General features: G+C 38.9%; 1 protein-coding gene across 2 annotated transcripts; it reads right to left on the bottom strand.

Annotated features, from left to right (window-relative positions):
- Positions 1-48: 48 nt before the first annotated feature.
- On the bottom strand, positions 49-27695 carry FIGLA (folliculogenesis specific bHLH transcription factor). 2 transcript variants are annotated; one of them, XM_069075953.1, is made up of 4 exons: positions 27277-27695; positions 22732-22890; positions 696-758; positions 49-242 (listed from the first exon to the last, which is right to left on the bottom strand). In XM_069075953.1, exons 1-3 carry the CDS (start codon positions 27499-27501, stop codon positions 738-740), a joined length of 405 nt encoding a protein of 134 aa, XP_068932054.1. In that variant the 5' UTR covers positions 27502-27695; the 3' UTR covers positions 49-242; positions 696-737. The 2 variants fall into 2 exon arrangements, 1 of the variants encoding a protein (XP_068932054.1); XR_011166046.1 differs by lacking the exons at positions 22732-22890; positions 27277-27695 and adding an exon at positions 15820-16037.

Raw genomic sequence — 27695 nt, 5'->3', positions numbered from 1 at the left:
TACACCAATACCCTTACAATATTAAAAGATCCATAGGAAGACTTCCCATGTATTTGGATACATCTTTATTGAAGACTTATAGAAACTCATAAATGACAAATCTCAGAAGTTGGGAAAGTGCCAAAGGGTTCTATTTTGCAACCCAAAACACTGAAATGATAGATCAGAGTATCAAAATAAACAAAAAGATTTTATTGATCTCTTAGCTGAAGAGCACTGTACACATTCAAGTTCTGAGCAGTCTGAAAGAGAGAGTGAAAAAATCAATGATAAGTTTTGACCAGGCTTGTTAGCAATGTTACACTACTATTCACTAATGCGCCCAACTAGGGATATCAAAACATTAGAAACAAAAGTTGTTATGTGAAAGATAGAACTGCAGAAACTTGGAGCTCATCTAATTCAACACCACTGTTTTGAGGATGAGGAAACTGAGGTCCACAGCCCAAGAATTCTAAAATAAATACTGGGATAAGTAAACAGTGAAGTCAATCAATCAGCCCTGCAATTCCCTTCATAAAGACTGACTCCCATACTGTTGATTCCATGCTCTAATACTTTATAAGTTAACACGGATGGTGAAGATGGTAAGGAAGAGAAGGATGAGATTTACCATTGAGCAGCTACATAGTGCTGACTACTTGGAAATCATCTGCAAACCTAAGTAAATATTTTGGTGTTAAATGGTCACTTACTTGTTTACTTAGCACAGAGATGTCTTTAGGATACAGCAACAGTTAGCAGTTTGCCTGAATACCCTAGGAAAGAAAGAATTGAAGCACAATTTAAAATTTGAAAGAGGAAAAAAAGAAATGACAAAATTGTGAAGGAGATAAAATTTTCTTTGGTGCCCCTCACTTTTCCCTCTGTGGGCTATGGTTTCAAGGGAGAGTACTAGACTCAGAATCAGAAGAGACCTGGTTGCTAATTATTAATTAATGCCATGAATTTCCCGAACATTAGAGCTTTGAAAGTTAGAGCTAGATGAGGAAAGACAGACCTAGAGCAGTTTAATGACCTTTCCAAGGTCAGACAGCTATTAGCAAAAATGCCATTTTTCTTTTTTGTTGCTGTGGTTGGGACAAGATGTACAGGCAGACTGGGTACCAGCATTTAAAAATTAACCTTGTTCCAGGGGATTTGGAAGAGTAGAGTATGTCCCATTTGTCTGAAATTGTACCAGATGGGAAGGGCATAAGTTTGCCTTTTAAAGAAAGACTGGCTATCTTGTTACTTCATGATGTCTTATCTGTAGGAATAGTCTTAAAAACCCAGCATTGTTTCTTATAGAATAACATATTTAAAGAATTCCAAAATGTGGGGGAGGAAGGTAGGGCATGTGTGTTTTAAACAAACAAAAACCACCACCTCAAGGAACATCATGTAGACTTACAAATGTCAAGCATCCTTCTTTTAAAGATGGGAAAACTGACACCTGGAGTAACTGCAAGGTTCTCTTTCTGATGAGAGAGACTAACTGATATAGGCTGGAATAATACTAGATAAAAACCTTAGTTCCTTAGTTTATATTCTGATCTCCATAGAATTAAAACTAATGGCTAAATAATCTGTTTATTTTCTTAACTGGGCATATTTTAAGCATTTCTTTTGTATAGACTGAGCTGGGGACTGGGAGAGGGGGAATAGAGACAACCACTGCCCTCAAAGAATATAAAACCTACTTGAAGAAACATACATAGATATACAAAGATACTAATATTTTCATATAGATGTGTATGAGAAGTAGATAATATACATGTGCATTATGTTTGTATACATCAAATTGACACCCTGTTTCTTATTCTCTAAACTGACTTGTTTTAGCCTATACTTATGTGGGTAATTCAGAGTTCTGAGGGGGGAGGGGATGGGAAGAGGTATACTATACTGACACAACCGCTCAGATTCCTGGGGTAACCCTGATGTATGTGTGTATGTATTGGGGGAGAAGAGTAGAGAATACACTTCTACTAGCTGTTGTTATAGCTTCTGAGCCCCCGTTGGTGTGCTTCCCATTTACATGAAATCAGTCACCAAGAGAACTTTAACTCAAACAGAAAACATTTACATACTAAATGACAAGAGAAAAGAATAATCATAACATTTATTTAAAAAAAAGGCAAAAGCAAGATCAAAGCACTGCCTGTTCATAAACCTGGGTCATGTCCCATCAAGGCACACAGTCCATGAAAGAGTGGGAACATATGAAAACTTAGCAAAGTCACAAAAGTACAGAAAACCCATCAGCCTAAGTCAACTCACAACTCTGGATGTTAGGTCTTATGCTCTTGTTACCCTAGGAATAATCTGCACCCATGTGAAGCTACTTCTGATACATGTGTCTTTATCTACATCACACTGATACTCCTCAGTTCCTCACCACTCTACTGCTGAACAACGCCATTCCTCTTCAGCTTTTAAGTAAATGAAGCAGTGACAAGCTCTTTTTATCCCTGGATCCCCTTAATTGGATGCTGAGAAAAATGTTTTGTTCTTTCAGTTACAAGTTAGTTACTCAAGTCAAAGAACAGCCATGCTCCTCAGATTTGCAAATATCAGCATATATTTGTCCAATAAGCTCCAAGCTGAGCAAAATAGACACTAAGTTTGTTATTCTCCCTTTCCCCTCCTCAAAATCAAAGAGCCCAGGCCGCACAGACACCTTCTCTCACAAGAGCAATAAGGCACCAAAGGTTCTTCACAAAGCTGCTGAGCAGGATTCAATTCTATTGCTATTTGCTTTGGGCAGCTGCTTCAACCTTTATCTAGCCAGTCAACAAAGCAGTCCTTTTTTCTAATCAACATACTCCCAGCAAAGCAACTGAAGAATAGGAAAGCTCAGCTGAAAACCATCTGTCTTCTGTCCTTGGCTTCTTGTGACTCCCCCAGTGCTCAGCTTACACTCCCTACTACTTCTCTCTCCTTATAGCTTCTCCTGTGGCTCTTAGATCTTCCACTGCCTCAAAATGAGTGACTCATTTTAGACAGTGACTCATCTTTATGAGGCAAAATAAAAAAAAAAAATCTACCTGTCAAGTATGAACCCAACAGTCCCCCAAGTCCCCAAACAGTTATTTGAGCTATAATTGTCAGTTGTGACATTTAAAAATCTAAAAATGGTCACATGAAAATGATCTAATGGACAATATGCTGAAGCCATCATTACCTCACTCATTGCTTGACCTTCAAATAGAGTCTTTCAGTACGTTCATCTGAAAGACAGTTCTCTAACTCATCTTCAGAAGTCTACATTTCTCCTAAACACTTTGAAAGATTTTATTCCACAAAGAGATTATCAGTTTTCAGCAAATTGCTCTCATTTGAAATGGTCAGTCTTATATATGTGTATATAATACATATATACACATATGCATATATATACATAGAAATATTTACAATAGATATATACAGTGTATATACATGCACATCTTCCATTTTCTTTCCATTATATACTTATTTATGTACATATATTGTGTCTCCTCTTAGAGTGTAAGTGCCTCAAGGGCAAAGACTTTATTTTTTTATTTTATTTTGTGTCTATTAGACCTAGCACAGTATCAAACATAACAAGCACTTAATAAATGCTTTTTGTTTGATTAGTTTTTAATAGATGGGTTTCATTATGTTGCCTTTGGATTAAAGATTTTAAGGAGAATATTTAAAGGCTTGGTGATACTAGGGGATATAAACAAAAGTATAAGGACACTTACACTGGCAGCTCTGCAAACTAGGAACATTTTTCTAGACATCTGCTACTGCATTAAGTTCAACACTGTGTGGGACAGATAACATTATTTTTTAAAGGTTTGCCACAGACCATGAGAGCCCTTCTACTTAAGATTTAGCCTGAATCAAAGAAAATTAAAATACAGCTGCCTACCCACATGTAGGTAGTTATCCTGTGTCAGAGCCAAACCATATAATTTATTCAGTATAATTATCCAACTTCACTGTAGAATCAATGTTACTATGATTCTGATTAGAGCAAAAAAATGACAGAGACCTAAATTCAAGGGTTCTGGTAAATGGTCTGAGTATTTTTAATCATAAAATCTCCAGTTGTTAAGTTCAAACTTGACTTTTCTCCTTTTCCAGCAGGCCCAAATTCTCCCTCTTTACCAGCTCTTCCTTTTTGCCTTCAAATATACTCCAATCTGCCATCCTTTCAAAAAAATTAATTGCATTTCATGCCATCATCCTATTTCTCTCTTTCTTGAAATCTAGAAGTACAATGACAGATTTTGAAGTTTCATATCCTCAAAGGGATCTCAGAGGTCATGTGGTATAACCCAACTCAATTTAATAAGTATTCATTAACGACCTCCTAAGGCACCGAGGATGCAAAGACAAAATAATCTTTGCCTTTAAGGAACTTATATTCTATTGGGAGAATAACATATATACTCAGACAAGTAAAAAAAAAAAAAAACCAAAGCTTACAGGCAGAGAAGGAGAGGGGAAGAGAGGGAGCAAATCTCTGTGAAGGTGCAAAAAGGCTTCATGGAAGAGGTGGCAAATAAGCTTTGCCTTAAAGGAAGAGAAGGATTTTTAAAGGTAGAGATGAGGAAGCAGTCCATTCTAGATTTGGGGAGAGTAGCTTGTACAAGTTTATGTAGGAAAGAGATTAAAGATAGTGAGGAGGCGGAGCCAAGATGGCAGAGTAGAAGCACGACCCTCCTGCGGCTCCGGCTTCCACCCTCCCCAATCCATGTAAAAAAGGGACTCTAAACAAACTTTGGAGCTGCAGAACCCACAAAATGACACAGAGAAGCTAACCTCCCGCTGAGAACAGCCTGGCAGGCTGGCAGGAATCGGCCAGCTCAACGCTCTGGGAGCCGAGCCCAGCCCCACCCGAGGCTTTAGCCCCAGGGCAGGCCTGACCAGCCTCCAGCCAGAGGGACTCCAGATCAGCAGCAGCTGTGGCCGTTTCCAGATTTATCAATACATAGATGTGAAGGACAAGTTCTAATAAGGAATAATAGCGGGCGACGGCGCAGCGGCCTGTGCGGGAAGGCGTGGTGGACGCAGGCCTGGAAGGGGCCTGATAAACTCGGAGGGCAAGTCTTCCCACCAACCATAAGGTCCACTACCAGGCCTATCACCAAAGGGCTGGGACTGGAAAGAACAAGCCCCTTTCAGGACCTCCAAAGACAAGGATGGCAGAGTGAACCCCACTTGCTCCAAACCCCCCCTCTGACCCTGAAAATATAGTAACTCTTGCCCCAGGGCAAAACCCTCTACAGTAAAGGCTTGGGATCCTAGAGGAAGGGCGTGGCTAGGACACTGCCTCAAAATGGGTAGAAAAGCAGACTACAAAGACAAAGACTCTAGAGTCCTACTATTCTCAGAGGGAGGAACCAACCTCAGAGGGAGACACTGTGGACTCCACACCCACAGCTGAGACTTCAACAGGGAATGGATCCCAAGCACAGAAGGCTCTCCTAGATGAGATCAAAAGGAACTTTGAAAGCAAAATGAGAGAGATAGAAGACAAAATGAATAATTCGCTCAAAATGAAAATAGCAGAATTCGAAAAACATTATAATGAGGAAAACATCTCTCTAAAAAGAAAAGTGTATGATATGGAAAAGGAGCTTCAAAAATTAACCAAGGAAAATGATTTGCTAAAAACCAGAATTAAACAAATAACTCTATGAGGAACCAAGAATTAGCCAAGCAAAACAACAAAAATGAAAAATTAGAAAAAGAGGTAAAATACCTCAAAGAAAAAATAACTGACCTGGAAAACAGATCCAGGAGAGATAATCTGAGAATCATAGGCCTACCAGAAAATTATGATGAAAAAATGAGCCTGGACAACATTCTCCAAGAGCTCGTTAAGGAAAACTGCCCTGAGATACTAGAACCTGAGGGGAAAATAGAAATTGACAGAATCCACCGGACACCTGCTGTAAGAGATCCCAAACTGAAAAATCCTCGAAATGTTGTGGCCAAACTCCAGAACTACCAGATAAAAGAGAAAATGCTTCAAGCGGCCAGAAAGAAACAATTCAAATATCGAGGGTCCACAGTGAGGATTGCGCAGGATTTGTCAGCCTCCACACTGAAAGATTGGAGGCAGTGGAATACAATTTTCAGGAAGGCGAAACAGCTCGGATTACAACCAAGGATCACATACCCAGCGAGACTGAGCATATTCTTCCAGGCAAAGAGATGGTCATTCAATGATATAACAGAGTCCCAGACCTTCTTGATAAAAAAGCCAGAACTCAATGGAAAATTCAACCTCCAATTACGAGAAGCAACAGTGACTTAGAAAGGTAAACAAGGAGAACACACATCATTTTAGAGGGAAAGAGGGGAGGGAGAGGAGCTTCGCATGAGATCTGTTCCTGTCATTCTTGATGCGAAGAAAAAATAGCATACCTCATTAAGTATAACAATATCCTACAGGCAGTAGGAGGGGGAAAGGGTTACAAAAGGGGGGTGGGAGTGATTTGTAGGGAGGGAAGTAGTAAGGGGAAAAGGGGAGGAAAAGGGAGGGGGGCCGAAAAGGGAACACTGAGGGAGGCGGTGGTCAAAAGGAAAACTATTAAGGGGAGGAAGGGAGAGGGGAGGGAAAATACGAACATTAACAGGGGCAGGAATAGGATGAGGGGAAAGAAACAGATAACAATCATAACTGTAAATGTGAATGGAATGAACTCTCCTATAAAACGGAGACGGATAGCAGAATGGATTAGAAATCATAATCCTACAATATGCTGTTTACAAGAAACACATTTGAAACAGAGGGATACACACAAGGTAAAGGTAAAAGGTTGGAGTAAAATATATCATGCCTCAGCTAAAGTAAAAAAAGCAGGGGTAGCAATCCTTATCTCAGATAAAGCAAATGCAAAAATTGACCTAATTAAAAGAGATAAGGAAGGAAACTATATCCTGTTAAAAGGCACCATCGAGAATGAAGCAATATCACTACTTAACATATATGCACCAAGTGGTGTAGCATCCAAATTCCTAGAGGTGGAGGTAAAGGAATTAGAGGAAGAAATAGATAGCAAAACTATACTAGTGGGAGACCTTAATCTCCCCCTATCTGAACTTGATAAATCCAATCTCAAAATAAACAAGAAAGAAGTTAAGGAGCTGAACAGGATTTTAGAAAGGATAGGTATGATAGATCTCTGGAGAAAGCTGAATGGGGATAAAAAGGAATATACTTTCTTCTCAGCAGTTCATGGCACATATTCAAAAATTGACCATGTTCTAGGGCATAAAAACCTCACAATTCTATGCAGTAAGGCAGAAATATTAAATGCATCATTCTCAGATCATGATGCAATAAAAATTATATGCAATAAAGGGCCAGGGAAAGACAGACTAAAAACTAACTGGAAATTAAACAGTTTGATCCTAAAGAATGAGTGGGTCAAACAAGAAATTATAGAAACAATCAGTAATTTCATTCAAGAGAATGATAATAATGAGACAACATACCAAAATCTGTGGGATGCATTAAAGGCAGTTCTTAGGGGAAGTTTTATATCCCTGAGTGCATACGTGATTAAATTAGAGAAAAGGGAGCTCAATGAATTGGGCATGCAATTAAAAAACCTAGAAAAAGAACAAATTCAAAATCCCCAATTAAATACTAAACTAGAAATATTGAAGACTAAAGGAGAGATTAATAAAATCGAAATTAAGAAAACTATTGAACTAATAAATAAAACCAAGAGCTGGTTTTATGAAAAAACCAACAAAATTGATAGACCCTTAGTCAATATGATTAAAAAAAAGAAAGAAGAAAACCAAATTATGAGTATCAAAAATGAAAAGGGGGAATCTACCTCCAATGAAGAGGAAATCAAAACAATAATTAGGAATTATTTTTCCCAATTGTATGCACATAAATTTGACAATCTTAGGGAAATGGATGAATATTTAGAAACATACAAGTTGCCCAGATTAACTGAAGAGGAAGTAAATTACTTAAATAATCCCATCTCAGAAAAAGAAATTGAACAAGCCATCAGTCACCTCCCTAGGAAAAAATCTCCAGGGCCAGATGGATTCACTAGTGAATTCTATCAAACATTTAAAGAACAATTGATTCCAATACTCTACAAATTATTTGGGAAAATTAGTGAAGAAGGAGTCCTACCAAATTCTTTTTATGACACAAATATGGTACTGATACCTAAATCAGGAAGAGATAAAACAGAGAAAGAAAATTATAGACCAATCTCCCTCATGAATATAGATGCAAAAATTCTAAATAAAATACTAGCCAAAAGACGACAGCAACTTATCTCAAGAATAATACACTTTGATCAGGTAGGATTTATTCCAGGAATGCAAGGATGGTTTAATATTAGGAAAACCATCAGTATAATTGAGCATATCAACAATAAAACTAGCAGAAACCACATGATCATCTCAATAGATGCAGAAAAGGCTTTTGACAAAATACAACATCCATTCCTATTAAAAACATTAGAAAGTATAGGAATAAATGGAGCCTTCCTTAAAATAATAGGTAGCATCTATTTAAAGCCATCAGCAAGTATTATATGCAATGGGGAGAAGCTGGAAGCATTTCCCATAAGATCAGGGGTGAAACAAGGGTGTCCACTATCACCCCTCTTATTCAATCTGGTACTAGAAATGTTAGCAGTAGCAATTAGAGAAGAAAAAGAAATCAAAGGAATCAAGTTAGGCAAAGAAGAGACCAAGCTATCACTCTTCGCAGATGATATGATGATATACTTAGAGAATCCTAGAGAATCAAGTAAAAAAAACTGCTTGAGACAATAAATAAATTTGGCAAAGTTGCAGGATATAAAATAAACCCACATAAATCCTCGGCATTCCTATATATTTCCAATGAAACTCAACAGCAAGAAGTAGAAAGAGAAATCCCATTTAAAGTTACTGTAGACATTATAAAATATTTGGGAATCTACATGCCAAAACAAACCCAAGACCTGTATGATCATAACTACAAAACACTTTTCACACAAATAAAGTCAGATCTAACTAATTGGAAAAATATCAATTGCTCATGGCTGGGTCGAGCTAATATAATAAAAATGACAATTTTATCTAAATTAAATTATATATTTAGTGCCATACCAATTAATTTACCAAAAAACTACTTTATAGAGTTAGAAAAAATAGTAACAAAATTCATCTGGAAGAATAAACGGTCCAGAATATCAAGGGAATTAATGAAAAAAAAATGCTAGGGAAGGTAGACTAGCTTTACCAGATTTCAATCTGTACTATAAAGCAGCAGTAATCAAAATTGCTTGGTACTGGCTTAGGAATAGAGGAGTGGATCAATGGAATAGATTAGGCACACGAGATTCAGAAGTCAACGACTACAGTAATGTATTGTTTGATACACCCCCAGACCCTGGTTTTGGGGATAAGAACTCACTATTTGACAAAAACTGCTGGGAAAACTGGAATATAGTATGGCAGAAATGGGACATAGACCATTATCTAACACCATATACCAAAATCAAGTCTAAATGGGTTCATGATCTAGGTATAAAGGTTGATACTGTAAGCAGTCTGCTAAAACAAGGAATAGTTTACCTATCAGACTTGTGGAGAGGGAATGACTTTATGACTAAACAGGAATTAGAGAACATTATAAAATGTAAAATGGATAATTTTGACTACATGAAATTGAAAAGTTTCTGTACAAATAAAGCCAATGTAACCAAGATTAGGAGGGAGGTGGGAAATTGGGAAAGAATCTTTACAACCTATGTCTCTGACAAAGGACTCATCTCTAAAATATACAGAGAACTGAGTCAAATTTATAAGAATACAAGTCATTCCCCAATTGATAAATGGTCAAAGGATATGAACAGGCAGTTTTCAGAGATAGAAATTAAAGCTATCTATAAGCACATTAAGAAATGCTCTAATTCACTATTGATTAGAGAAATGCAAATCAAAACAACTCTGAGGTACCAAATCTCACCAGTTAGATTGGCTAAGATGACAAAACAGGAAAATGACAAATGCTGGAGAGGATGTGGGAAAACTAGAACACTAATGCATTGTTGGTGGAGTTGTGAACTGATCCAGCCTTTCTGGAAAGCAATCTGGAACTATGCCCAAAGGGCTATAAATACTTTCATACTCTTTGATCCAGCAATACCACTCCTAGGGTTATATCCCAAAGAGATCATAGAAATGGGAGAAAGACCCATATGTACAAAAATGTTTATAGCAGCTCTTTTTGTTGTGGCAAAGAATTGGAAATTAAGGGGGTGTCCATCAATTGGGGAATGGCTGAACAAGTTGTGGTATATGCATGTTATGGAATATTATTGCGCTATAAGAAACGGGGAGCAGGCGGTCTTCATATTTACCTGGAGAGGCTTAAAAGAACTGATGCTGAGTGAGAAGAGTAGAACCAGGAGGAATTTGTACACAATTACAGACACAACGTATGTGTGATGACCAACTTTGATAGACTGGACTCTTCTCAACAATGCAGGGATATAAGTCAACCCCAAAAGATGCATGATGGAGAGAAAAACGTGCATCCAGAGAAAGAACTAGAAAGAACTAAATTTATATCCAGGTGGAAGCAAAATACCTGATCTTTTTAGTTCTCTTATTTGATTTTATGTCCTCTTTACCATTTTTCATTCCAGCTGGTATAATCCATCCTTATAACCTGACCATTGTATAATGTGAAAGTATTTACAGATCCTATACTTGATTATAAGATGCCATGGCGGGGAGGGGAAGGAGGGGGGCAAAATGTGAAATTCAAGGAATTGTGGAATTGAATCCTGTAAACTAAAAGGAAACAAATTAATAAATTAAAAATTGAATTAAAAAAAAGATACTGACTAGGAGCAACTAGTGGTCCATTCGGATGCAGCTTATCAGGTCTCAAAGTGATTAATGGGAAATAAAGCTATAAAAGGTAAATTGGATTTAGATTATAGGCATTCTTAAATGACAGACTAGGGAGTTCATCTGAGTGAGGGACTAAGCAGGGAAATGACATGGTCAGTTCTGTATGTTAGAAGAATCATTTTGGCAATTGTAGGAAAAGACTAGAGACAAGGAGACCACTTAGGAGGACATTTCAACAGCCTAAGTAAATATGATGAAGGTGTCAATCAGGGTGGTAGCCATATGAATGAAAAGCAGAGAAGAGTTGCTGTTGAGGCAGAATAACACAGCTAGCTGGATGCAGGGATGACAGAGAAAGAAGAGTCAAAGAAAACTGACTTCCTGTACCAAACATATCAGAGGTCCCTTCTAGCTCTAAATCTCATGCTCCTATCAACCTATTTTTTTTTATCTCTATTATGAACAGTGGCTCATCAATCCCCATCTTATTTATTTTCTCAGTCTATTAACCTGTTCTGGCTTCACTTGTCTCTCCAACCAAGCCTGACTAGCATGGTCAGCCTTTGCACTAACCCAAGACTGAAGTTAAACTACCAATTTTGGTGCCTGTAGTATGTTAGTTTTGAGGAGAGGGGGGAAACTCGAGAGACTTGGAAGCCACCATTAAGAAGGTTACTGTCAGGAAGGGTGATAAGAAGAAACCACTAGCTGGAAATTTCCCATTTTAACTTCTTGTTGTTGTTGTTAACTAGGTGCTAAGTTCAGTGAATGCTATTATTATCTTCTAAATTTCAATACTTTGTCCTTGTTGACACCTTAGGGACTATATACTTACATCCTAGAACACTTCATTCCTTTTATCTTCTGTCAATTGTACTCAGCCAAGGAAATACTCGTTTTCCTAGACTGCCAATTCTGGCTTTTGGAAAACTTGTAAAACTGTATTGATTAGGCTTACTATTTATTCTGGACTTATACAAGGGAAAGGTAAATGATTATTTTTATAAACTTCCATCACAATCTCCATATCTTATCCCCTTGCTACATAACCTACATACATCTATTCAGTTCAAATCAACTCTACTTTTTTCCCCTCATCAAATATAATTGACTTTTTCAGGATGATAAAGGCCATCTAATGTGATTTGCCTTATCTCTGAGTAAAACTTAAAACTACATATTCCTTTAACGTTAGGCAGTAGAGAGGAGGCAAGAGAAACAGTTCTCCTCTCCACCAAGTTACCTGTACCCTTGATTACACTGCCTTTTACTTCTTTGGAAACTTGCTCAGCACTCATTGAAATTTTCTCTTAGAATTTTAACCTCTTCTCCTTTGGCTTCCTCATCCAAAAAAGGTCGCCCCTTTTCATTCTATAACCACCCTCCCCACACCTACCCATCTATACTTTCACTATCAAATTTGTAGGAAAATAAATAGTTTACATGTATTGCATAATCTGGCTTCTGTTTCAATTCTATAGAAACCTTTCTGGGGTCACCAATTATCACCTTGTGATATCCATTGTCTTTTCATAGTTGTCATTCTCTTTGATATCTTTGCAACATTTGACACCATTGGCCACCCCCTCTCCTTCTTGATATTTTTTCTCCACTTGGCTTCTTTTAACACATTCTCTTGGGTCATGCTCTCTCTCTCTCTAATAGTTCCTTCTTATCTCCTTTGCTTCCTTTTCTTCCTCCCACTCTCTAAGTAAGCCTAGTCCTTGATTGCATTCTCATTTTCATTTCTACTCTAACCTCTTAGGTGATCTTATCCATTCTAATACCTCACCTATATGAAGACAGTTTATAAGTCTGTATCACTATCCCCAAATGTTCTTTCAAGTTGCAGACTTGCTTTTCCTTTCACTTATAGATATCTTTACTTGATGTCCCCTCTACTACACCTCATGCTCTAAAACATTTCAACATGTCCCAAACCAAATTCTTCATTTATCTTTTCTACCTAAACCTTTCCATTATCTTACCATCCATATTTTAAACAGTATGATCATTTCCAATTAATTACTCTTGAAATATAGGAATGCATCAAGTCCATTGACCACCTAATTTTCCAATTCATGCCTTCTTTTCGAGTCTGGCTGCCACCCTCCTAAATCAGTTTCTCTTTACCTCTAATCTGCACTGTTGCAACACCAGCCTGTCTCCCTTTTGCCAGTCTTTTCTGCCCTGCTAATATATCTTCTTCACTGGTAACAGCTTAATTTTCCTAATGCACATAGCATTCTGGCCATTTGATCACTTTTGCTGATCAAAAACTTTCCATTAACTCCCTCATACTCAACAAAAATATCCAACTCTTTACATTAACACTCAAGTCCCTTCATAATTTGGCTACTAGCTACCTTCCCAGACTTATTATCTCATATTAGTCTCCTATTAAATACTCCATATTGTAGCCAAAAATGGACTACTCAGAATTTCCTCAACTTTGTTTTCCTTTTTTAAAAAATGCCTTTATTCACATCATCCTTTTTGTTAAAATAATTTCCCCCATCCTCTTGAGTACTTTTGTTTCTGTCTTCACCTGACCAAATCCTGTTTATCCTTTAAAGTTATCTCTTTCACAAAGTCTTCCATGAGCCCTTTGGCCAGAAGTGATCTATTCTACCTTTTTGGACTCATGGAACTTCTCCATCTGTGTCCCTCCTTTTTGGAGTCCATGCCTGAAACTCCATACTTACATTGACTGGATCCAATATCACATACAACTTTTTGGCTCATGCCCCTACTCAGAGTTATTTCTGGGAAATCTCAGAATATAAAGCAGTATGCCTAAGTATTTTCAAATGTGTGTAAAGGGGTTCTTCAGATTCTATATAAGCACATGGTCTAAAAATGCAGGACATTTTCAGGATGATAAAGGCCATCTAATGTGACTTGCCTTATCTCTCAGTTAAACTTAAAACTACATATTCCTTTAACTTTAAGCAGTAGAGAGGAGGCAAGAGAAACAGTTCTCCTATCCACCAAGTTACTTGTACCCTTTATTACACTTCCTTAGATACAGGACAACCTTTATTCCATATCCCAAAGAAAATGCAAAGAATATAAGAGGACTCACAATAGTCCATGTAAAAAGTTCATAGTCTTCTCATTCACATGATTCTACTTTCTACTTTCTTTTGGAGGATTTGTAAAATCCTCCAAACTCATATCACTGCCCCACATTTTAGACTCCCCTCAGTAAGGCTGACTTGGGGTGACTGGCAGGCAATATGGCAACATTCCAGTGTGCCCTGCTTTCAGCCAGAGAATCTCTGATGGCTTTAACACTCCTGCAAGGATCACACACTTGGGGCTGCTAGATAGGTAGCCCACTTCCCACCAGATCCGCACTGTCCAAACAATTCACTGTAACTATATTAATGTGATATAATAATTAATATAAAAATATAACAGAAGAATGAAAAGTCTACTTGTACTGCTCCTCTATATTATGACCCAAGTTCCTTACCTCTGCTCCTGCAGTCTGGGAATCATGTGTATAAGAATACTTTTCTCTCTTGGCAAAAGGAATTTAACTCAGGAAATTTTCCTTTTGATAGAAGACTGGATCTTTGAACCCTCGATTTTGGAAATTCATACCAAACCCTTGGGTTGGTATTGCCTAAGAAATTCTCCCTTTTCCATTGTGGGGTAGGGAGGGTTATGTTTCAAGACTTCTGCCTAGGAAATTCTCTATTCTCTGGCTAGAAGACTTAAAATGAACTCATTCAAAGCCATGTAGATGGTAAGCAGAGCCAGTATTTATTTCAATGCAGGTTCTCTGACTACAAACTCCATGCATTTCTCTTTCCCAGCTTCTTTAGGGGAAAAAAAAAAACTTGTCTTGCTTATCTTTATATGGTATATTGCATATAATTAACATAAATGCTTTTGCATTGAATTGAATTTTCTTGCCCCATAAGATATTTCCCAAAGAGTAATTCTTTTGTGTTTTTCATGGTTTCTCCTTCAGAGAGATGGATCCATTCTTATGCTATCAGAAATCATCTCAATATAGACAATTTCCAAATCTCCAAGTATCCTCTAAAATAATTTCCTATAACTTCAAACTAAACATGTTTGAAATTGAAACTATCACCTCCACCCACTCTCAAAACTGGCTCTCTCTCCCAACTTCCTCCATCTGTCAGCTGTAATGCCATTTTTTTCTACTCTGGAAAAGTTGTTATCTTTGATTTGTCCTCCCCTCCCTCTCTCTCCCCCATCCCAGCAATTCTCATGTAATTTTCTTTTATTTCTTTGAACTTTCTCTTCAATTTCTCCTATCACATTTCCATATGTGTCCTTGTTTAGGCTGTTGCCCTCTCACAAAGAAATGGCTACAATAGCATAAAAAAACTAATTCTTTCTTTTCTTGCAAGCTCCAGACACACTGCTTACCAGTCACCTCCAGAAGAACGTTCAGCAGCATCTCAAGCTTAACATGTTTAGAACCAAACTTGTCTTATTCACACCCCCAACTCTTTCTCTTATCTTCTTCAGGTCACCAATGTCCAGTTTTCTTTTTATTCTTCCTTCTCTTTACACATGTATTATTACATGTATATTACACATGTATTCTATCAAGTCTACTTTGTAATCTTTCCCCAACCCGTCCTTCCTTTCTACTCCCACTGCAAAAATCCTAGTTCACTTCCTCTTTACCTCTTGCCTAGACTAAAAAATGTGAAAAAATTCTCACTTAACCTCATTAAGCTTATAACTACTTGTTTCAATCTGTTTCTCCAGATCATCTTCGTTACCACTACTAGACTTATAATGTGATAAGGGAGATGATAGGTACAAAAACCACCATAATACAATCAAGAGGATTTTTTCCTAGATAAGAACATTTCCTATCTTTTCTTAGTGTACCATCATCCTCTCATATACCCAATCATCATGTTGACCTCTCCTCTCTACTTCATCCCCTGTATCAAATCAATTGTATACTCCTACCTTTGCTTCATTCACATGGCCACCATCATCTCTCAGCTGGACCTACATAATTGCATCCTAATTGGTCTCCCTCTTGAACTTCTCTTGCCAGTTCTATGAAAGTCGATTTCCTTAAGAAACAAATCTAGCCATGTCTCTTCCCTAGCCTCACTCAAAAACTGTCCCTCCCTGGAGGATGAATTACAAATGCCTTAGACTGGTAAGACCTTTGACAATTTTTATACAACCTGCTTTTCCTGCCTATTCCACATTCCTTTGCACAATCTTCACTTTCCAGTTAAACTAGTCCTCAAGCTATTTCTTGAATTGATCATTCACATCTTCTTCCTCACACAGATTGTCCCCCCATGATCCTCCCAGTTGCACTAGTATTCTCCCCCCTTCAAAATTACCTTGTAGTATATTTTACTGTGTGTATAATATGTCCCCTTAAAAGAACGTATACTCTTTGAGGTCGGGAATTGGTCTTTTTATTTCACTAGCACAATGCCTTGAACATAATTGTTTTGTTGTTGATTCATTTCAGTTGTGTCTGACTCTTTGTGACCCCATTTGGGATTATTTCCACAAAGATACTGGAATGATTTAACATTTCCTTCTCCAGCTGATTTTACAAATGAAGAAACTGAGACAGAGTAAAGTGACTTGCCCAGGGTTTTTTTCCACAAAGATACTGGAATGTTTGCCATTTCCTTCTCCAGCTGATTTTACAGATGAGGAAACTGAGGCAGAGTTAAGTGACTTGCCCAGGGACATACAACTAGTAAGTGTCTGAGGCCAGATCTGAACTCAGGTCTTCCACTGTGCCACCTAGTTATCTTTGAACATTGTTAAATGTTTGTCTATTTAGAAAGATCAAGTAAAATAGAATGGAAACTATCATGGGACATTAGGGACTATTCCTACCTGGGAAAGCTCAGAGGCTTTAGCTAAGGGAAGGCTTCATTAAAGGCTTCTGGTCTATAAAGGATGTCTGAGGTTTAGACAAAGATGAATGAGAATTTCTAGAAAAAGGAATAAGTCAAGGCATGACTATTTCAGAAATAGTAGCATGGTATAGTGGACAGTGTTGTCTAGAGATTCATGAAGACTTGGGTTTCAAGTCCTATTTGTGACATGTCTACTTGCTTGGTGACCATAGACAAGGCACTTAACCTCGGGCAACTTTTTGATACTACAAGATGTATAGTTAGTCAACAACCAATTATCAGTACTATGTACTGGGCATTGTGGTAAGTGCTAAAGATACAAAGAAAGGCAAAAAGAGTCTTGCCCTCAAGAAGTTCACAGTCTAATGGGGGAGAAAACATATAAATAAGTACACATGAGAGACATCCAGAGTGGAGAGAAGGTAATCCCAAAGGGAAGGTCTCTAGTAGCTGGGAATTGAGGTGTGGGGGCAAAGGACTGGAAAGGGCCTCTTGTCTTTAAGAAGGCCAGAACTGAGAGTAAGGGGGCAGAGCACTCCAGGAATGGAGAACATGCAGTGCAAAGGCACAAAGATGGAAAATGTTTGAGGAACAGAGAGAAGACCAGTGGAGCTAGACCACAGAGAATATGGAAAATAAAACAGAAGAAAAGCAAGGAGAGGCCAGATTATGAAGCACAATAAGTGTCCCCAAAGAGGAATTTATATTTGATCCTGGAGTGATAACTGAGGGTGAAGGGGAGATGGTGACAGGGTCAGACTTGGGCTTCAGAACAATCACAATCATGCAGCTGAGTAGATAGTAGCTTGGAGTAAGGAAGAGCCTTGAGGCAAAGGGACCTGTCAGGAAGCTATTCCAATAGTCTAGCGAGAGGTGATGAGGACATGAACTAGAACAGTGACTGTGTGAATGGAGAGAAGAGGGCACATACAAGAGACATCGTGAAGGTACAAATGAAAAGATTTGGCAATGGACTGGATATGTGGAGTGAATGTGAGGAGTCAAGGATAACAGCAAGATTTTGATCCTAGGCAACTAAAATGGGGGATGATGCTTCCCTTAAGAGTAATAGAGATGCTAGGGAAAGCAAATATAATGAGTTATTTTGGACATAAGTTCTAGATGCTTTTGGAATATCTGGTTTGAGATGGCCAAAAGGCAGTTAGTGATGTGGGATTAGAGCTCAGAAGAGAGGCCAAAGCTGGATATATAAATTGGGGAATCGCCTTCATTGAGATAATTGAATCCATGGAAACTGATATCAAGGAAGATAATGCAGAATGAAAAGAGAAAAGGGCCCAAAATGGAGCTGCTAATCTATTTTGGGACTTCTGACTTTTTCCACCATGCTTCCAAGTCCAACACCACTCCACCCCACTTTTCAGCTTCCTTGTGTTTGTTGTATTCCCCCATTAGATTATAAGCTCCTTGAGAACAAGGGCTATCTTTTTTCATAGTTGTATCCTCAGTGCTTAGGGCAGTGTCTTCCACATAGGAAGTGGGCAATAAATGTTTATCAATTGATCTGCATTAGCACAGGAAATTTCTCATCAGGAGCTCCATATACTCATGAAATCATGTGCCTGGTCCAAAAAAAAAATAGGATGCACAAAATGTAATGGATCCCAAAGAGTTTGGACAATAAGACCCACTGGAAGTTTTTGTTTGTTTTCAGGAAAGAATGCACAATCAGAGCTGCAGTTTATGAGTAATAATAGCCTTTAAGACCTACCTCTTCAATGAAGCTTTCCCTAACAAACATAAAAACCCTCTTTCTCTGCTCAATTCCTGTAAAATCTTATTTTATTGTAATCTCTTTTTGTGTCACATTAAAGTTTTCATATCTATTTTATCTCAACTACCATACAGATAGGTCCCAATTAGTGCAAATAATGAACCCTCTGAAATGTTCATTTATCTGAATTCTTACTATTTAAAGTTATAATTATTTAAAATATGGTAATTGATTCCAACCCTATGGAAATGTGCAGTTCAAATTAAAATAATGCAACAGAAATTATCTTTGTTGAAATGCTTTGGTCCTTCTTAGAAAACTTTTAATATTTCCTCCACAATCAGATGCTAACACATCCAGCTGGCATTCAAAGTCTGCCATAATCCAGTTCCATTACATGTAGCCAACTATATCATCTGCTACTTCTTTATACTATCTTCTACTGGACTATAAACACCTAGGGCAAGGACAACTCCTTCCAATCCAATAGCTTACTAGTAAAATGTCTACTATGAGAAAGGCACTGGGGTTACAGACAATGAAAACCAGTCCCTTCCCTCAGGGAATTGATATTCCATTGTTGGGAAGGGGACAATACAGCATGTAAGCAGATACAGTCATTTTTAAACCCCAACCTTACAACCCTTACAAAAGGACTTACACAATGTAAATGGTCAATAAATATCCACTGAAACAAATATGGCTCAAGATAGGAAAAATACCAGGTTTGCAAAGGAAAGATTGACCGAAGAATCAGGAAATGATACAAGACAGGTTACTTTTTGGTCATGTCTACTGGCTACAAAATCAACCAAATCCATGCTCCTCTTCAGACCTAAAGCACAATTAAAGTACACCAAGTGGATTACTTAAAAAGACTCTTCCCTCCTCCCTACCCTAAAATAGACCCAACAGTATCTGCTATGTGGACTCCTAGATGGCAAAGTAGATAGAGCACTGGGCTGGAAGTCAGGAAGACTCCTCTTCCATGAGTTCAAATCTGTCCTCAGACACTTCCTAGCTGTGTGACTCTGGGTAAGTCACTTAAACTTGTTTGCTTCAATTTCTCATCTGTAAAATGAACTGGAGAAGGAAATGGCAAAACACTTCTGTATGTCTAGAAATTCCCGCAGTGAGTAAGAGCGCCGGGCCCCAGAGTAGGGAGGACCCAAGATCGGTTCCAGCCTCAGATATTTAACACCCACACAAAAAACTGGCCATGTAATCTTGGGCAAGTTACTTAACCCAATTGCTTTAAAAAAAAAAAAAAAAAGAAATTCCCACAAGTGGGGCAGCTAGGTAGCGCAGTGAATAAAGCACCAGCCTTGGAGTCAGGAGGACCTGATTTCAAATTGGGCCTCAGACACTTAACACCTACTAGCTGTGTGACTTTGGGCAAGTCACTTAACCCCAACTGCCCTGCCTTCCACCCTCCAAAAAAAAAAAAGACAAAAGAAATTCCCGCAAGGGGGTCATGAAAGTCAAACATGACTGAAAAACAACACAACAAAATCTGCTACATACTTTAAAAGGATCAACTTGTTTGACAGTAGAAGTAAGTCATTAGTTATAGTAGTACAAAGGAAAGACTGTAGTTGATAGAAAGTAAAAATCCTGCTGCAAGCTTCTATAGAATATTTCATAGGCTGCTAGGGGTGGGGAACCTGTGGTCTCAAGGCCACATGTGGCCTTCTAGGTACTTGGGTACAGCCATTTGATTGAGTCCAAGTTTTGCAGAACAAACCCTTTTATTAAGGGGATTTGTTCTGTGAAGTTTGGATTCTGTCAAACAGTCATACTTGAGGACCTAGAGAGCCATCTATGACCTTGAGGCTGCAGGTTCTCCACCTCTGAGGGTGCCTAAAGAAGGGATATAACATACTTTGTCATTTCAGGCAAGCATTTGGACCCAGGTCCTTTAACTCCAAATGCAGGACACTCTTTAATTCCCCCCTTGCCCTTTTTTCCCTACCACAAACTTATTTCAGGCCTTTATCATTCAGCATGTGGACCATGGACACATGGACAGCCTCCTAAATAGGCTTTTTTTTCCACAGATAAGGTGTAAGGTCCTTAACAACAAGCAAATCAAAACACCAAGGAAGACTATGGAATCTGTCAATGCGTGTATGTGAGCAAAGAAGAAGAAGGGGACAGGAGAAACTGCTCTTTCAATTTTACTTGGCCCAACAAACATGCCAACTCACATCAGCCCCTCAGTTTACTATGCTAGTGTGGAAATATTGAAGAATTATTTTTTAAAAAGGCAATTGAGTGCTGGGCTGTTTATTGATACAGTGATTTTGGTTCCTTTTGGCATGGAGGAGCCAAGAGAATTGTCCCTAGGACTGAGCAGTTACCTAGCTCTCTTGGGTTTCTCTGCTGCTATGAACTGGAGATTAGGAAAAGACTGTGCCACTGTGTAAAGGCTGAGGAAGGCCTCACTAAGCTATTATATGACACTAGTGAAGTCCAGATCTGGAGCCAGCTAATGGCTCTTCCTCAATTCTGAATTTTCACCAGTTCAAGAGTAGAGCTAGCAATACTTCCTCCAGCTCACATTTAATTTTAAATTAATGACCAATAAATAACAACAGCAATAATATTTGGCATTTATGTAGTACCTTAAGGTTTGCAAAGCATTTTTAAAATATCTCATTTTATCCTCACGATTTATTATCCCCACTTTACAGATGAGGAAACTGAGGCAACAGTGATTTGCCCCATCACACAGCTGGCGTCTGAGGCTGAATTTGAACTCAGATCTTCCTGAAACCCAGCATTTCACCCACTGCTCCACCTAACTGCCTCTGTGATACTATTCTCAGAATTAGATGACAACGTCTAGCTGGAAAGCTGATTCATTAGATTACAGGGTCCAGAAAGATCTGGATAGGCTAGAATTTAAGGCTGAATCTGATAAAATTAAAATAATTTGGAACAAAATACAAAGTCTTCTACTAATATACTTTTATAATACAGGGCGGTAGAGGCATGGTTAGTTACTGTGTGTCTAGGGGGGAATCATCTAGATGTTTTAGCGGATTGGAACCTCATTATGAATCAGTGTTGTGATATGGCAACCGCAAAAGCTAATGTGGTCTTGGGCTGCACTAAGAGTATCAGTTTCCAAGAGCAGCGTGGCATTATTCCTGCTGTGCTTTAACTAATCAAACATTAGTATTATTGTTTTCGGTGCTGGGCAGCCTAGTTTAAGAGGCACAATAATAAAGTAAAGAGTATTTAGAAGAGGGTAACCAGGATGATGAAAGGACATATGGGATATAAGGAATGGGTAAAAAACCTGGAAGGAGAGAAGACCCAAGTGGGGGATCTGGCAACTCTGTTTAAGCATGTGAAGGGCTGCTGTGTGGAAGAGGGTTTAGACTTTTTCTGTCTGGCCCCATAAGGCAGAATCAGGAACAATGAGTATAAGTTACAAAAAACGCAAATTCAAGCTTTGACTCCAAAGCCAGTATTCCTTCCTAGACTGTACCATGAAGGAGTGGGCTAGGAACTAGAGATGCTATTCATTCCCAGCTGAGTCTAATTTTGAAAAAAAAAAAAAAACCCTTAAGACAAATTTTGCATTTTTCACCACTCATTTAAAGAAAAATTCACATATTTAAATCTGGCTTTATTTATGGATAGTACCAAAAATGCAAAAAAAAAAAAATTGGTTGTTCAGTCATGTCTGACTCTTCATGACCCCATTTTGGGGCTTTCTGGCAAAGATACTGGAAAGGTTTGCCATTTCCTTCTCCAGCTCATTTTACAGATGAGGAAACTGAGGAAGTTAAGTGACTTGGCCAGAGCCACACAGCTAGTGAGTATCTGAGGCCAGATTTGAACTCCTGATTCCAAGCCTAGCACTCTGTCCACAACACCACTAGCTTCCCTTCTAGTCCTATCTCTGCCATTAAGTAGGTCCATAGCCTCAAGTAAAAATCACTTACTGTTTCTGGGTCTGTTTCTCCTAATGGAAAATTAAGGGATAAAAAAATTTCCTATTTCCCCTAAAATCCTACCCATCATAGATTGTGCTTTGCTTATCTTTATCCTGGTATGAACCCCTGTTCCCATCTAGCCCTGGGTGTGAAGAGAGTGACAGGAAGGCAAGCAGGAGATAAAAGGAGGTGATCCGCAAATAGATTATATCAAGTAATTTTTAAAAAGAAACATAGCTTAGAAGTAAAATGAGGGAGAAAAAAAGACAATGAAGTCTTTGTCATTTTGAGATTGTCATACCTTTAACTCAAAGTCTTTGGTATCTTCTAAGATCTCACGTAGAAGGCGTATATATTCAGTTGCAGTTTTAAGAATGTCAACTTTATTGGGTTTCCTGTCTTTGGGAAGGAGTGGCACAATGGCCTTCAATTTGGAAAATCCACGATTTAGATTTTTTATCTAGAAAACAAAATTCAGACATTAAGTATTTACTATGTATAGAATCTTCTAGCTGAAATACAAAGTTGAGAGAAGACAATGGAGCTGAGCTCATGGAACTTGCAAACTAAAATGGGAATATAAACCACAAACAGGTAGCAATACTATATGTATTACCTAGGGGTACCCCTCAGCTTGAATAGTAGGTCCCTCAGACAAGGCTACTCATGGTTCAAGGTATTCCTCATAGATATGTTTACTTTAAAGAGTCAATTTAGGGCACATGATTAACCTAAGGTATGTCATTTAATGACAAATAGAAAATAGACATACAGAAATAAAAGGAAAAATAAAACATCTCTTCCATAACCCTGGAGCTATACACACCAGTGGGAAGAACGGACACATGTAGGCAACACATGTTTTCATGTAGGAATGAGTATGGAATACATATATGGGAGGGCAATTCATACCTTCCATGAGGCAAAGTCATTGACATTTTCTCATGATATCATCCTTTCCCACTAGGAGTATGGCCTACACTGTCAGGTGCCCCTCTTGACATATAATCTTCATTTGTCACTTCATATCTGCCAGAAACTAAAAGACCTGCTGGGTATGTAACTATAGTTTCTCTTCTCTGAGCTTTTTTTGTTCAGCTTGAAGTCTTTGGCTAGTAAGTTATCTTTAAGAAAAGAATGAGTTTGGTTAGAATTCTTCTTTACAACTTGACTAATGTTTAGTGTGAAGGTATTTGTAAAACCTATATCAGATTGCATACTGCCATGGCAGGTGGAAGAGGAAAGGAGAGGGAGGGAGAGAAAATTTGGAACTTGAGGGATTGTGGAACTGAATGCTGTAAACTAAAAATAAATTAATTAATTAGAAGGAAAAAAAAAAGAAAAGAATGAGCTCTGTTATACTCTTTTAGGTTAAAGCCCCAAGGTTTCATACACACACACACATATATACACAAATACACACACATTTTAGAAAATCAGCAGTCCTTCACTCAACCATGGTTCAGCAAGAGTCTGTCTTTGGTGAGTGGTGAGGCAGGGAGGGGGAGAGGGGGCTGGGAGACAACTTCCTGACTTTTTCCTTAGTGGAATGAGTGGTTTTACTCAATTTTCATAGTCTTGACTAGGCAGCTTCTCATCGCTAACAGGAGATATTTACTCTTTTATAAGAAGTGACAGATACATTCCTAGCTAATCCAGTGCCCAGATCCTCATGTTTCTCTTTAAATTGAACTTCCTAGTGAGCAACATCATTCTAATCTACAGCAAAGCTTCCATATACCTCATTTTTACTTTCTGAAGGCAAGAGTATGTTAAATCGTAACACAGAAAGGGACTATTTGTCTAACAATTGTCATAAGATGTAAGGTTCAGGGTCCTGAATTTTCTCAATTCCAAAACTCACTCTACTCTCTCTCTCTCTCTCTCTCTCTCTCTCTCTCTCTCTCTCTCTCATTTGTATTAGTAAGCATAGAGGCAAAGCTTAATGCAGGGATGGGAGTAGAGAGGGTTATGTACAAAGTCATTGTCTCTCATACTAGCCTAGTCACATTCCTGTCTTTCACATGTATATGTGACAGCAAAACCTTTTTGAAATTTGAATCTGGACTTACTTTTAGAATATTTCAGAGAGGTATTAAATAAAGCATTATGTGAGATCTGTGGGGGAAAGGGAAAAAAAAACCCAACACTTGGAGCTTGAGTATTTTCAATACTTTGCCTTCAGAGTCTATTAGAATGGTAAATAAACCAAAATAAAAAGTTTAAAGCAAGTCTTAGCAGCTCATTTAACAATTAATCCTGATTGGAAGCATAAAGATATAGGCCTCAAATAAATTATATACTATTGGGGGGAAAATCACAGGAATTGGAACCAAGGGTTGAAAAGTACTCAGAATATTGATATTACTCTCTTGGTCAGAAGGTCCACTCAGGATATCAAATCATAGACCAAAGGTATACTTGGTAAATACCAAGTCAGAGGAAAGTGATAGGGTTATGGGATTCTCCATAGACCCCTAAAAGGAAAAGACCATGGCTTTGAATGCAACACAGCCCCTGAACTTTCCCCACACACCTACCTAGATACTCAGTAATCCTTTTGACTGCTCTTTCACTGTAGCTCTGACCACTCAACTCCTTTCACTGTCTGCACCTTGCCTACCTCAGGCTATTTACTACTCCTCAGTCCCATCCAGATCTTCTGTCTTTTCTTGTACACCAATCTTACCCCTATTAAATTTTGTAGTTTCTTAGAATCTCCCCAATCCTATTGGCATGACAATAAACTCAACTTTGACTGGAAGGCTTGAGTGGTTGAATTCTTTCAAGGTAGACCCCTCTGTACACTTTCATTTCTGGGTTCCCAGCCCCCCAGACCACAACAGATAGGAGATATTTTAAAGGTTTTCTTAAATAACCCATGACAGTGTGGTAAGACATCTATTTCAGACCACAAAAACAGGGACCCATATTTTGAATCAGAGAATCCTGTTCTAGCACTAGAAAATCCATAGATGGATCTTTAAAAAATTCACCTTTTCTAATATTCCAAGCTGATCCTTCAACTTCTTTTCTTTTACATTTTCCCCTAAAAACATTTATAACTTAAGTTCTAGTTGAGAACAGCAGTTTGACACAAATCTTAGGGAGCCAGTCTTAGTCAGAAAAATTTGGGCTTAAGTCCTCCCTCTGGCTGTTTTATCACAGGCAAGTTATTGGACCTCTAAGTACCATAGGTAATTTCTAGGTTACATTTTCCCATATGCTTTGGCTAGAAGGAATTTCCACACTTGGAGTTATCCATACAGATGGAACCACAGCAACCCTAAGGAGAAAAAACCCAGTTTGTTGAAAATTAAGTTTTTCTTCCCCCCCCCCCCCCCCCCATAGCTTCAGAGACAATTGTAAGCTCCTTGAAGTCAGGGACTAGCTTTTGCCTCTTTTTGTATTCCCAGCACTTAGCACAATATTTGACACATAGTAGGCACTTAATAAATGTTTATTTTTGATATCCAGTAATTATTATGCTCTCCTTAGTGGACCTATCCCCAGGAAAGAAGGGAATCTTTTTTTTTTTGGTTTTCTTCCTCTCACCTCATTCTTTCTCCTTTCCAAAGTGGGGTGGGAATGGAGTATCTCTAGGTACTAATTAAAATGAATGTTTAAAAAAAAAAACAACCCAGGGAAGCAGATTGAGTAAGCATCTGGGTGTCAAACCCATTTGTAGCAGAGGCCACCCAAGCCCTCATAACTCTTAATGTCTAACCCAGATAACTTATCTGTAAGTGCTGTTTGAAAGTTAATATGACCATTTCCAGATAAGTTGTTCAAACAGATGCAAGAAAATGACATGGCCCCTGGAGTACGATATAAAACTTCTAAGTGACTGAGCATGACCATGCTAGTTCCCCAAGGATTTCGACCTTGGGATAATATTGTATCCCATTGCCAAACCTTACTTAGGGGGTCCTTCTTGTTTTCAGACCAGGTACTCCAGACAGGTTAAGGAAACAACTTGGTTAAAAAAAAATGTCCATTCTCATTTGCCCCCATAAGATGTGGTAGGATTGCTGCCATAGGATTACTTATTTCCATAAAAGGAAATATAATAGCCTACTCTATTCAATTTCATTGAGTGTTTGCTGTGGGGGTGAATTAGAGAGGAAAGGGGAGTTATGGCGGAAACACACCCAGAAGGCTATCAGAACACTAGCAGCCAGAGTAAGCATTAAGTGAAAGTCTCTGTGGGCTGAGAAACTCTTAAAAAAAAAAAAAAAAGCCCACACAGTAAACTATTTCCAAGGAAATTCTGGGAAACGTTTGCACACCCACACCCTTCTCCCTCCCACTCTTCCTAAACTAGCTAACAAAATACTCCAGCAATGGTAACAGTGGTTCTTCAGAACTAGGGATGACAGGGCGGGTAGCCAGAGAAACAGAGTATCTATCAATACTTCTGAGAAATATCAGTTTTTGGGAGCTACTTCTGAGCGCTCTCAGATTGCCAACGTGAGAGTTGTCCCAGACTCGCCGGACCCTTAGCTACGTGTGAGCAACTAGCAAAATCAAGGACTATGAGGGAAGGTGGGGCAGTGTCCATGACTCTTTCTGAGGTATCTGAAGCTGGTGCTCTGGGTATCGAAGGGCTAGGCTGGTCATAGAAATGAAAAGCTTAGTTTCAGACAGTTCTGGACCTTCTAAGCTACCTAAAGTGCAAGTGGAAAGGGCAGGGCGCCAGGAAGTCAACCCCCCTTCTATTTCCTAGACTCTACCGAGGGCGGGTAAAGGAAGTGAGAAACTGACGACTTGATTCTTGGGGGCAAGGAGGTGACGGGGAAGGGCTGAGGAGGAGGTGACTTGTGGCGTCCAGCGGGAGAGCCCTCACCCGCTCCCGTTCCTTGGCGTTGGCCACCTGCCGCCTCTCCAGCACCTCCTTCAAGTCCTCCGTGGAGGTGTAGGTGCCGGATGGCTGCCTCTTCATCCGGCTGATGGCTGCTAACTGGGGCCGGGTCCCAAACTGCTCCCTCAGCACCTCCTCCAGCATCTCAGCACAGGGAGTGGCTTGGAAAGGTGAAGGGCAAGGCGGGGACAGCAGCTGGTCTGCGTCCATGACCTAGAAAGACTGCGGGTCCAGGCCCCAACCTGCCTGCTCCAAGCGCATTTGACCCGAAGGCGGGGAGGGAGTTGAATATCCTCACCTGAGAGGGCTCAGGTGGGCACGTGTGTGCTCACCTGGGCAGGCGCACGGGGATGCCTTAGAGCATTGGGGGCAGGGAGCTCCTTACATACACCGCCCTCCCCCCA

This window comes from Petaurus breviceps, unplaced genomic scaffold (genome assembly GCF_028583685.1).
Source record: "Petaurus breviceps papuanus isolate PSGF00001 unplaced genomic scaffold, PetGlider_PUasm1.0 90919, whole genome shotgun sequence".
NCBI lineage: Eukaryota > Metazoa > Chordata > Mammalia > Diprotodontia > Petauridae > Petaurus > Petaurus breviceps.
The sequence above is the reverse complement of the archived record's forward strand: the minus strand, read 5'-3'. Positions and strand labels throughout refer to the sequence as shown.

Bases quoted from the DNA above. Each gene is read 5' to 3' on its own strand.
- FIGLA (XM_069075953.1), bottom strand. From the start codon at position 27,501: ATGGACGCAGACCAGCTGCTGTCCCCGCCTTGCCCTTCACCTTTCCAA. The intron at 22,891-27,276 runs GTGAGGGCTCTC...TTTGTTTTCTAG, and splicing joins ACGCCAAGGAACGGGAGCGG to ATAAAAAATCTAAATCGTGG. The intron at 759-22,731 runs GTATGACAATCT...TTTCTTTCCTAG, and splicing joins CCAAAGACTTTGAGTTAAAG to GGTATTCAGGCAAACTGCTA.